General features: G+C 46.2%; 1 protein-coding gene across 2 annotated transcripts in view; it reads left to right on the top strand.

The window, feature by feature from the left end:
* The window catches only part of LOC113580021 (thrombospondin type-1 domain-containing protein 7A), a 68,627-nt gene extending 56,808 nt beyond the window's left edge, over positions 1-11,819 (top strand). Inside the window, exons 18-28 of one of the 2 annotated variants that reach the window (XM_027014309.2) lie at positions 922-1,063; positions 2,445-2,560; positions 3,217-3,334; positions 6,114-6,259; positions 6,951-7,125; positions 7,406-7,579; positions 8,540-8,620; positions 8,818-8,900; positions 9,360-9,573; positions 9,901-9,988; positions 11,673-11,819. In XM_027014309.2, coding sequence (XP_026870110.2) covers positions 922-1,063; positions 2,445-2,560; positions 3,217-3,334; positions 6,114-6,259; positions 6,951-7,125; positions 7,406-7,579; positions 8,540-8,620; positions 8,818-8,900; positions 9,360-9,573; positions 9,901-9,988; positions 11,673-11,763 — 1,428 coding nt within the window. In that variant the 3' untranslated portion in view covers positions 11,764-11,819. Of the gene's footprint in view, positions 1-921; positions 1,064-2,444; positions 2,561-3,216; positions 3,335-6,113; positions 6,260-6,337; positions 7,126-7,405; positions 7,580-8,539; positions 8,621-8,817; positions 8,901-9,359; positions 9,574-9,900; positions 9,989-11,672 lie in introns of those variants that run through there. The other variant, XM_035526395.1, reaches the window with a different exon arrangement.
* The last annotated feature ends 905 nt before the right edge of the window (positions 11,820-12,724 follow it).

The following is a 12,724-nucleotide window of genomic DNA, read 5'->3' as shown; positions in this document are numbered from 1 at the left end:
ATTTAACTGTGTAATTAGAGGTATGTAAATAGGAGTCATGTTAATTGCGGGCTTCAGGCTCTTGCTTGCTCTATGCCACACTGCATTGGAGCTTATCGGATTTAGCCTCAGCCCCTGGCTGATTTCATATTCCTTTCAAAAAGCAGTGATTTCTATCTGTGTCCTTCTTCTAGTCTTTTTCCCGGCCCGGAGACGTTGTTAATTACACACTATTCACTGTCAAGGGCCTGACATTATGGTAGTCTGGCTCGGCGTGAGGAGTCAGCACATGGTCTCCAGGCGACACTCCAGCTGTGGCAATGCTATCTCTCTCCAGATCTAGAGCTGGGGCAAGCCACTGTGGTTAGGCAGACATTAGCAATGCAAGTCCTGTCCTCAGCTCTGTTCTCACTCACTCTAATTAACTCTCACTCTCTCACTCTATTACTCAATCTCTGTTCACTCTCTCTCACTCTCCCATTTTCCTCTTGCTCTTTCTCAGTCATTATTGCGCCCCATCACACTCTCCTTTCTCTCTCTCTCTCTCTCTCTCTCTCTCTCTCTCTCTCTCTCTCTCTCTCTCACACACACACACACACACACACACACACACACACACGCACATACACATATGGGTTATGACGAGAGGGAGCTGATTATTTTTGGGGCTGCCGCTGCCTCCAGTGAGATCTGCCACGTGCTGGAGTCCAAAGCAGCAGCATGCTAAAAGCAGAGCATCCCATTCTGATACCTGACAACAGTCGTCTGGCTTTGGGCAGAGAAGAAGGCAGCAGAATTCTTTTTTGTTCTCCACCGCCAACAAGCTCTGCTCATCAGCTGCTAGGCTTCTTTAATAGTTTACTAGAAAGGTGGATCAGCTGAGGTGCATGCAAGAATGCCCGAGGCCGCTGTGCCTGACTCCTGCGCTTGTGTGTCCCAAAGCCCTGCAGTGGCCGTGCAGAGCGGCAGAGGACGGCCTACACCCTGCGGCTGCCCAAGGAGGGCAGGGACTGCCCCAGGAGCACAGAGGCAGAGCCCTGCGTGCTGAACAGGAACTGCCACCACTACAGCTACAACATCACAGGTACCCATAATGTATCAGTCATTAACAAGACTCTGGCTCTGTTTGAAATGGCCTACTGCATACTGTGTATTGCACTCAGTATATACTGGATACTGGTCCCAGTAGCAGTATGCAGTACAGTATCCAAGCAAGCAAGCAATACTAAGAGGTCACATGAACGTGTGAAGGTTCCACCCACATGGGAAAGATTTTCAGCCACTGTTGCATGATGGGATGCGGTACAACCCGAAGATGGCTTTGGTCGTGTACTGGAATATTTGCCGTAAATATTACGTCATCTGGTTGTCTTTTGTATAATGAGAAAAATTATTTTGGTTGCAAACTGCATATGGCATACTAATTTGTGGCCCATTCAGCACGCGAGTAGTATGTAGTAGGCAGTTTCCAACACAGCCAGTACAACCAGTACTGCTAAAGTTTCTAATATCCATTACCCCGTTCGGCACTAGTCAAGCAGGTTCGTACCTGCCACTTCCAATCTTCACTCAGTGATAACCGTGTTGGCATTTCATTCTGTGTTAATCGCATTAGCATTTCATTCAGTGATAACCACGTTAACGATTTTGATCAAACTATCCCTGTAACAGTAAGGGGGCCTAAAATGGCTTGTCTTAAGTAGCAAGCGTTATGTTCTCTTGTTTCATGAGCAGCTCATAAAGCTAATTACGTGCTGGACTCAGCACATTTAACACTTTCACTTTCTTGAACTTGGCTTCTGGTGCAGGTCAGCATCGCTCCAAGAGCGAGTGCTGGACAGAGAGATCCTCATTCTCCTGGTGTCCCAGTAGCGCCAGGCTGTTTAAGGCATTATGGCTGAGATCATTACAGGAGAAAGCTTTTAGTGCTCTGCCATTCCAAGATCTGTGAACTGATTATTCAGCACCAGCCACAGTTGCATTAGAAAACCCTGTAGCAGCTGCTGCTTAATGCAAATGTGTAGTTTAACTACAGTCAGTGGTACTAGAGCCATCTGTGCATGGACCAGACCTGTAGTTTACCTACAGTCAGTGGTACTAGGGCCGTCTATGCATGGATCAGACCTGTAATTTAAGGAGTCTGAATTGCATACAGTGAACAGGTTGTGGCCATTGTATGTCTGTAATTTGTGCCATCCCAGAAACTCTCCAAGCAGTTGACCTGAATTACTAAGGATTACTGCAGAATCAGCTCCCAATTGCTTGACCTCTGTGTTTCAGTGATACTTATGAATTGCAACAAGTGGTGATTAGTGTGTATATTGCAGTGGTTCTTGCATATTTGATTAAAACTATGCAGTTGATAAGTATGTCATCACTCATGAGGTATGCCATGCTGGGTGGGTGGTTGGATGCATGTGCGTGCGTGCATATGCATGTGTGTGTGTGTGTGTGTGTCCTCTCAGACTGGAGCACGTGCCAGTTAAGCGCTAACGCTGTGTGTGGTAATGGTCTGAAGACCCGCATGCTGGACTGTGTGAGAAGTGACGGAAAATCTGTGGATCTCAAGTTCTGCAAGGAGGTTTGGATCATACAGTGTACAAATATTACAAACTGCAAAATATTTCTTCTTCTTCTTCTTCTTCTTCTTCTTCTTCCTCTTCTAGTTAAATATGCTCTTGCACTTGACTAGTTTATCTGAGTTTGTGTACTTTAAAAAAATAAGTGATCAGGGAACTTAAAATACTAAGTTAACAGAACAGAAGAAGTTAACAGTAAGCTAACAATTTTTTTCATTTTATATGAAGTTCAGTCCACTCAAAATTTGAAGATAGCACAGACTTTTTAAAGCTAAACATTTTTTACATTAATAGTACAAATCATTTTTACACTGTGGTACAAAAAGTGAAAATAAAATTTGTACTGCATAAGGTTTCAGCTGTGTGGCAGTAGCTGGTGAGGTCACTCAATGATCCGACGGTATATGAGGCTTGCCGAGGTAATGCAGGCCACATCCCGGCCCTGAAAATTGTTGGGCTAGCCTACACCAAGTGACAGGCATGTGGAAGTTCAGTCAGCACAGGAGAACGTCGATTGAACTGGACCATGCAGGTGTGGGAGTAACACATGACTCGTGTGCTGGACGGTGCTTCTGGACGGCAGGGTTCTGAGCTGTAGTAAGCGGAAGCACCCGGTATGTCTGTGCTGACGGTGAGCTCTTTCTGCCCCCACACGCAGCTGGGCCTAGAAAGGACATGGCGGATGAACACCTCGTGTGCAGTGGAGTGCCCTGTCAACTGCCAGCTCTCAGAGTGGTCACCCTGGACGGAGTGCTCGCAGTCTTGCGGCCTGGAAGGTGAGGTCTGTCTGTCAGAACATATGCCCAGATCTACTCGGCTGGAAGCGCTGTCAATTGCTTCCTCTGGTTTCATATGAATATTTAAGATAACACCTTATTGATCCTGAAGGAAATTGCAATTAAGTAGCTGTTGATTTCACCTCATCAGCTACTTATCATGCCCTTGAGGCATAGAGCAGAAAAAACTCTAAACCAGGTATTTTCACCTCCAAACCCCATCGAAAACCTGGACATAGCTGTTGTAATTGCCGGTAATTAATTTCTGTCCCAAGTATCACAGCCCTCAAGCTCTATGTCCAGCTTATCTTTCCATAACAGTGTGACAGCAAAGTGGCCAATCAGTTACACATAAACTATTACATTTTATTTCCAGTGGTTACAAAATCCAAGACCTGAAATTAAATTCGGGGTCTGGAGTTGAAGTTCAGGGCTCCAGGCCCGGAGTTGCTGTGGTCCTCCAGTCCTCTGGTTTGACATTCTTGCCTCAGGCAAAAGCAGCAGTGTTGTTGGGTGATCATTGCCATGCAGAAGCTGTTCCGGGTGTTCCTGGCGTGAGTGCCATCTGCACGCTGCAGGCACATTCTCCTCCGAACGCTGTCCGACTCTCGTGCCCGCCCATCTGTCCTGTGCAATGACACGGATAAGAGGCGAGAAACAGAGGCACGAGAAAGGAAGGCGCGGGAAGAGCGTGAGGAAGGCGCAGGGAGGCAGGGAGGCAGGGAGGCAGGGAGGCAGGGCTTTTTTTCCCCCGCATTTTTTTTTTTTAAGTGGGTGTGCTAATCCTCTCTGCCTCACTGAGGAAAAGCAGGCATAATGAGCCCAAAGGCACCCAGCAAGAGAGAGAGAGACTGACAGGGTGCAGCCAGGCTGGGAGCCACAGGAGGAGATGAAGGAGGAGGGAGGGAGGGAGGGAGAGAGAGAGAGAGAGAGAGAGAGAGAGAGAGAGAGAGAGGGAGGGAGGGAGATGTAGGAAGAGGCAGAGAGAAGCAGACATGTTGGAAGAGGCTGCTAGGGACTCTGCTGTGTGAGTGTGTGTAGGATGTGTCTTATCTGAGTGTGTCTTGTCTGAGTCGGAGGCTGGAGAATTGGGAAAAGCTGAAGTATGTTTATGGAGATATGGTGTAAGCACTGGGGCTCTGGACTGTGTGCGGAGGCGACGCCTTTTCAGCTGGAGACTCAAATATTTCCTGCGTTTAACCCCTGTGAAACATGGTTCCTCCTGTAGCATCACAGCTGTTAATATTTTAAATGCATTTCACTGATTCAATCTTAGATGCATTAAAGTTTATGTCAGAGGCTCCTGCAAACGTTCTCTGCAGAAGCGTTCGATTACTGGACTCCCTTTGGTTTTGACACAGGGAGGAACTCCATTTGTTTGCGCGTGTAGACGTAGCTTAGTCTGCATCTGCCCTCTGCTTGATTGTACTTTACTGACATTACTAGTAATGTATGGCGTGTTGTATATGATGGATGTGCTGTGCTTATTCTGCATGTGCATGTGATGTAATAGAGAGAAAAGAAAGTCATAAATGTCAACATTACAGAAATGGAAAAAAGGAGAATATATTTATAGATGGTAAACATGGATGATTTCTTATGTGCAGCTCCTTTAATTATGGATAGGGTAGGCTAACACATTTAGCTCTGAGAGATGCTGTCTCATCTTCCTCTTGGAAGTACACCAACATGTTTTCAAAATCTTTATTCCTGTCTCTCTCACTCTCTCCCAACCCACAGAAACAAACAGAGACACACACACACACACACACACACACACACACACACACACACACACACACACACACACACACACACACACACACACACACACACACACACACACACACACACACCAATGAGGAGAGGGTACAGAAATAGACATCCACTTTCTCTTGTTTGAGGCATATTTCCTTTTTCAAGTTACTCCAGGTTATTTTTTTTATAACCCCAATACTATGTTCTGCTTTGTATAAATAGCACATATATTTTTCTGATTAGTATGCATCTGAAATATGTCTTGAATCAGTACTAGTTTTTAAACCTTTTATTAAACGTGATTTAAAGTTACTTTATGAATTTTGTTTACCTAAAATAGCTTTAATATTTAATGATTAATAAGAAAATATTTGCTAGAAGTCTTCTTCCACAGCCCACAGTCTTAGTCGAGGACTTGCTAATGGTCTTCAGAAGTAGGCAGGTGTATTTCCCTTTGCGTTTGTATAAATTGTGACAGGGAATGTTTATGTGCTGAAGCCCCGCCCTTAGCCCTGCCGTCACTCCTGCATTTTCTTATAGCTTTGCTTATGTTTCTGTTCTTCTGACTTCTGATTGAGGGTACATATCAGCCCTGACGGCGAGCTGTTTTATTCTGGATCTGTGCCGTCCAGAAGTGGGAAATCCAAAGCTAAGATGTGCACAAGTCTTTTATGGTAACTTTTAGATAACGGTTCAGATAATTCATTTCATTGAAATCCTGGCCAGAAACTCCCACAAGTTAAACAGAAGTCGGCACTAGCACAAGAAGCATTTTTCGTTTGCCATGAATGAACATATGGAATGGGAGATGAATGGCTTCTTGTACTTTGCCAGATGGCTGAAGAAGTTGTGAATGCCAAGTTTCACACTAAATTCAAAACATAATTCATTTCATCATATGTTTTTGTCTGTGTACGTGCGCGCGCGCGCGTGTGTGTGCGCGTGCGTGTGTGTGCATGCTCGTGCGTGTGTGCGTGCGCGCATGCGTGTGTGTGTGTGTGTGTGTGTGTGTGTGCTCCAGGGAAGATGTTCCGGAGGCGGACTGTGTTGCAAGCGTCCCAGGGTGACGGCAGGCCGTGTCCCCGTCAGCTGGAGCAGTGGAAGCCATGTCCTGTACGACCATGTTACCGCTGGCAGTACAGTCCATGGTCGGAGTGCCGCGTAGAGGTCCAACGCCTGCCTCTGCCATCCTAACCTCCCCCTTTCTCCCTCTCTCCCTCCCCTGCTTTTTTCCCTGTATGTCAGTGCTTCTCACTTTTATCAGCACTCTGACTCTATTTCTTTAGTTCTCTGATATTTCTGTACCTGTCTATATCTTTCTGTTCTGTTTCTCTCTCCATTTTGCCTGTGCACTTTCACCTGTTTGTCTTTTCTCAACTGTCCTCTCTGTAAGCCCTCTCTCCCTCGCTCCATTTTGCAGTTTTGTATGTGCACTTTCACTGCTTTTTCTTTGCTTAAATGTCCTCTCTTTAAGCCCTCTCTCTCTCTGTCTTTCACCATCTTTCTCTTTGATGAATTTCTATTTTTTGAAGAAAAATACTGCAGTCATGAACCAGACTGCCTCCTCTGCTGATGGAGTGCAACTCTGACCAATATTTCCAGTGTGTTCTAAACTCTCTAAGCACAGCAGAACAAAAAAGCTGAAAACTAAAAGCTCAGCCATTGTCATCAAAGACAAGGAAACCCTGACTCCAAATGCAAAATAAAGCACAGAATGCACTTTTCCCCATTCGTACCTTTTCTGTCTCTTCATAAGCCTTCATTTTCCTCTCCAGTCTGCAACTCTGTCTGCGTGTATGACTAATTTTATGTGTATATGGTGGCATGTGGATGGATGGTGGCTGTGTATGTGTTGTAGGATGTGGTATGTGGTGAGGGACGCCGCTTCCGGAACCTGTCCTGCTTCGTGTCGGACGGCTCCAGCGATGAGCAAGGCAGCCGTGTGGACGAGGAGCTGTGTGCCTCTCTCGAGCAGGCTGTGGATGGAGACCAAACCATCATCCTGGAGGAGGCTTGTACCTTACCATGTCCAGGTACCACGGCAGATACCACTTCAGCCCTGCTCGTTTCCCAGGGCACCAGACCGCAGAGTCAGACAGCAGTTCGGCTGAGCTCATGGATATTACATGTACTGAGTTCACTGGTTTGGTATGTGAAAAAGTTCTGCTATCAGAATTCAGTTCATTTCTGTCATCAGTCAAGCACACAGCACGACAGTAATCTCCAGAAGGGAATCGGCGTCCGACAGCGTGCCACAGATTCCTTCCCCCTTATATGACCCCCTCCCTCTCCCTCTGTGGCTCCTCCTCCCAGGAGACTGCTATCTGATGGAGTGGTCTGATTGGAGCGTGTGCCAGGGCGTGTGCGTGAGGGGCCAGCACTTGGACGTGGGTGCTGTGCAGGTGCGCTCCCGTGCTGCCGTTGCCCAGGAGCCCGAAAACATCGGCCAGTGTCCCGAGCAGGAGTGGCAGTCTCGTCCCTGCGCCAGTAAGAAACGCGTTCACCTTCACATTTACAGCACAGCTGTAGATCCTCATTAAGTTTATAACTACATGACACTACATTTCCCAGGCTGTTTATAGATTGTCTCACCAGTATATTTATAGACCTCTTTAGATTTAAAACATTTTTTTTGCATTTTCATCTGACTACATTAATAGCAGTCCCTTAGATCATTTTAGAGCCTTAATATTTATAACAGTGTATGAAATGCAGTCTTATATTGCATTCAGGAAACTAGTCCTGAGTTCATCCTTCTTTGTGGTTGACAGAAGTTGTTCACAGATTTTTCAGAGCATTGTCAACATGTTCTTGTTATGCATGTGATTAGCACCAAGTTCATCGCTCCACATTGTCACTTCTATTCCAAGTTGTAATGGAAATGAATAGTCTGATACACTCCCGTTAATATGGCGTGCTGAAATGCAGGACATATGGCTCTGAAATGCCAGAAATATCCCCCCCCCCACCCCCCACCCATTTGGGCAAGTGGAGTCAAGTAAGCCCCTGCATGGTGGACCCTCTCACTGGCAATTTCCGGTTAGTAATTGGCCCCTGGTTAGCATCAGTGAAACGCATCTTTGTCATGGCAGATTTGTCATGTACTTTAGAAACCTCTGACCCAGAACCAGTGCTCTTTGGCCTCATAGTCATATCGGTAAGGATTTGAGTGACAAAAGAACTGATCCTAGATTTGCACTTTTAATTACTACAGCCCACTGTAGATGATAAACTGATAGACTATATGTGACCCACTGTCTCACTCTGAGAGGTTATATTGGATTGCTGTATAACATGTATTATGGATCCTTGTTGGCCCATTCATAAATATGTATGAATGCTTTTATGGTAGTGTGAGTAAGATTAGATCACTTGAAGCCTATTGATTTATGCCACACTGTGGCTGTGTTCTTTTTCGTTTATGTGCCCCTGGTTTCTCGTTTGTAGACGGCGAGTGTTTCAAGTATAGGTGGGTGATCACCCCGGGTCTGATCTGGTGTGAGCGCTCAGATGGAACGAATGTCACAGGTACGGTGCTGCTCTGTCTGCCTGTCTCTCTGCCAGAAACCAGGTCAGCGAGCGAGACTGCAGCAAACGATGCCAAGGGAGGGCGTTGATGAAGTCAGCATTTATCGGGCGCAAACACCTCTATGCCCCCCCACACATGCATGCTGCTTCCACTGCTTGTAGCGCTCATTATGTTCCCTTTGACCTTTGACCTGTAGGTGGCTGCCCTCCCACGAGTCCACCTGGGGTGGAGCAGTCCTGTGACCCACCTTGTGACAAGCCGCGTTCATTCTGCTCTGAGGTGAGACAAAAGAGGATTGTGGGAATTACCACGATGCTGAGGTGTATGGCAGTGGCTTGTTGACATTTGTGCAGTCCTACTAAGAGCAGTTATGTACCTTAGCTGGAAATAAGCAGATAGCTAAGAGCACAGCAAAGTATTAATACTAGTACTAGTATTAGTACTAGTACCAGTATTAGTATTCAGGTATGAGCGGTTGTTTCACTACTGTGGAAAAGCTTGTGCTGTTTCAGCCCTAAAACTGGCTTCACAGGTACACTGATCCTTACATTTAAGCTTTTGATATATGGCATCAGTCTTAAGCTTTATAGGACCACGGTGCTTCCAATTATACTGATTTGTTACAATATGATCTATAAAAATCATTCTACTCATAAATGTGTCAGCAGCTACTTAAAAAAAAAAAAACAAAACAGAATTTCAGAGTGGCCAGTCCTGCACCTCTGCTGCCCCCTGCAGGATGGCCTATGTATGTGCGAGGAAGGCTACACGGAGGTGCTGTCTGCCGAGGGCCAGTTGGAGCAGTGCACTCAGATCCCCGTGTTGGAGATCCCCACGGCTGGTGGCAACGGTGCTGACGTGAAGACGAGCCAGGCGGTTGATTCCTCCACCGGTACCACTGAGGAGCCCGGCCGGCCGGGCCGAACCTGGTACCTTCAGCCCTTCGGACCTGGTAACTTGGCTATTTCATTTAGCTGTGTACCCTAGAGTGAACCTGTGGATGAAAAGAGGGGAAATTTGGACTAATAATAGTGTTTTATCAGCTCAGAGACTTATAGACTTATAGTTTTGTTTTAGTCTTTCATATGGTCTTTTTTAACTCAATTAATCAATTAATTTTTTAACTCAATTTAATTAAGATCCTGAGAATGATTAATGATTAAAATGATTCATTATTAATTGTGCATTTTAATCTCCAGGGGTCTGGTCAGGGATCACTTTTCCTGAAACCAGTGTAGCTTAGAGACCATGTAACATGTTCACCTCTGTCTGTCTACAGATGGCAAACTGAAGACCTGGGTGTACGGAGTGGCCGCCGGTGGGTTTGTGCTCCTGGTCTTTCTAGTGTCCATGACCTACCTAGCGTGGTAAGCACACCGTCATCCCGCCATATCCACCATTTTTAACATCACTATCATTTTCAGCATTGTCATCACTGTTATCATCATCCTTGCACTGTGTCCTGTGCCGCTGCCTGGATGCACGTGACTCCGCCCACCACATGGGCGTGTGGTTAGCCTGAGATGCCCACTATCCACCTTCGCCTGCCCAGAGTGCTGGCAATGTCTGAGTCCAGTACCATTCTGTGATCATGCTTCTGACCTTTTGACCCCAGTGCCCTGTCCCCCTGCCCAGGACCTTTTGTGTCAGCAGCTCTGCCTAGGTGTTGCAATCGTTCTGCTGGAATCTTGGCCCATGTATAAGGGATAGATTCTTGCAGTTCCTGCAAATTAGATGGAGGTACTTACATACTCCAAAAGCCCAATCTACCTCATTCCAAAGGACTGTAGGACTAGGATCTGGGGACTGTGAAAGCCAAGGAAGCAAGGAAAAGTCACTGTCGTGTTCCCGGAACCAATCCATGACTATGTGACATGGTGCATTGTCCTCGTGTCCTTCTTTCATAAGGCAAACAGCTGCTATGCGGGGAGGACCCAGGGTGTGCAGAGAAAACATTCCCCACACCATTACTGTACCTCTACCAGCCTGAACGTTTGACACTAGACCATAGGATCATCAATTCATGCTGCTTGTGCCAAATTCTGACCCAACCATCAGCATGGTGCAGCAGAAATCTGGGTTCATCTGACCAGGTGATGTTTCTCCACTGCTCAGTGATCCAGTTTTTTGTGCTCATGTCCACTGGAGTCTTGACTTTCTGTTACCCTTAGGCAGTAGTGGCACTGTAATTGGTCGTCTGCTGTAATAACCCATCTGTGCTAAGGAAAGACGAGTTGTGCAACTGAGCATGTTAGCTGGCACACCCACTTTGTATTCAGCAGCAATTTGCTTGACTATGCACCGTCTGTTCATCAGCACAAATCTTCACGTCCTCCTCTGACCCCTCTCATTGACAAGTTGTTTACATCCACAAGATCTCCGTCCACTAGATGTTTTTTTTTTTTCTAAATCACACTATTCTCAGTATACTCTCCACACTGTTGCAAGGGAAAACCCCCACAAGGATGGCGGTTTTTGAAAAAAACTGCCCCGGCTAGTCTAGCACCGATGGCCCTGCCTCCTCCAGATCACTGGATTTTCCCATTCTAATGTGGATTCACAATGAATCCAATCCATGGAAAACACGGATTTTATGCTGCACTCCAGGGTCATATGTAATTTCTATACAAGAACGCTCCAATCATAAAAGCGCAGGTATCTCTAATAAAGTGGCCAATCAGTGTACATGGACATGTTAATTATCTGTATTATACCAGAACCTTCACTGCTTGAGTCATCCAAATTGAGTCCCTGTAGATGGAATGACATGATAAGAGGTCTTCTAATAATATTAATAACCTTGAAATGTACAGTAGCTAATTTGAACACGCTGTCCGGTAATGCTGGATTAATAGTGCACTTTTTCCCGTTCCTGTTTAAACCAATATCACTGATCAGTACAATCTGCTGAGTAATACCTCTTGGACTACCACTTGTCCTGATTGCTTGGTCAGGTGCAGATGTTTTCACACATGACTAGATGAAAATTATTTATCCATTGTGAAGTCATGGAATGTGATACCGTTGCACTTTTCTTACTTTTGTCCTCAGCAAAAAGCCAAAGAAACCCCAGCGAAGACAGAATAATAACAGCAGACTAAAGCCCCTCACACTGGCCTACGACGGCGATGCTGACATGTAGACCTGCGTGGGCAACCACACACACACACACACACACACACACACACATACATATACACACACACACACACACACACACACACACACACACACACACACACACACACACATACCCATATACACACACACACACACACACACACACACACACACACACACACACACATACACACACATACACACACATACACACACACACATATACATATACACACACACACACACACACACACATGCACACACACACGCGCGCACACACGCACACACACGCACACACGCACACACACACGCGCACGCACGCGCGCACGCACACGCACACACACGCACACACACGCACACACACGCACACACACGCACACACACACACACGAACGAACGAGCAATGTTCAACACTTCATTCCAAATACTGAATCCTCATTCACCTGAACAGCTGAAGTTATGAAGAAGCAGGCAAACAGAAAACCTCAAAAACAGGTTACCTTGGCTACAGCCGAGCCCACACGACTCCCACAGAGAAAGGGAGAACGCCTTTTTTCCAAAGTATTACTTTAGTTTCAAAACCAAACAGCAGCATCAAGGTCTTTCCTTTCAGACCTTAAGCATGGATAATATTGTCCCCGTTTTGTTCGTACCCTGGACCTTTTGGAGGATCCCTCTTTACAAAACTACAAAAAAACAGAGAACACTTATAGAATTTATAAGACATATTAACAAGTGGGCTCCGTTGATCACACTCCTAATGGACTAGAGGTGAACTCTCCTTTGAGAACTCTTGGGCATCAGCCTTTCTGCGGGAGGTGGAGTGTAGGAGCGCGGCCCCGTGCTCCCGGGAGCACTGCCTCCTCTCCCCACTCCCATTCAGGCACTTTTGCACTATATTAGTGCAGCATGACATGCACTTAAGTCAGGGTTTGCATTGAGCGCCACCTCCTGCCAGGAGAGTACACGGCCGTGTTGTCCTG

Source organism: Electrophorus electricus, chromosome 5 (genome assembly GCF_013358815.1).
Source record: "Electrophorus electricus isolate fEleEle1 chromosome 5, fEleEle1.pri, whole genome shotgun sequence".
Taxonomy (NCBI): domain Eukaryota; kingdom Metazoa; phylum Chordata; class Actinopteri; order Gymnotiformes; family Gymnotidae; genus Electrophorus; species Electrophorus electricus.
The sequence above is the reverse complement of the archived record's forward strand: the minus strand, read 5'-3'. Positions and strand labels throughout refer to the sequence as shown.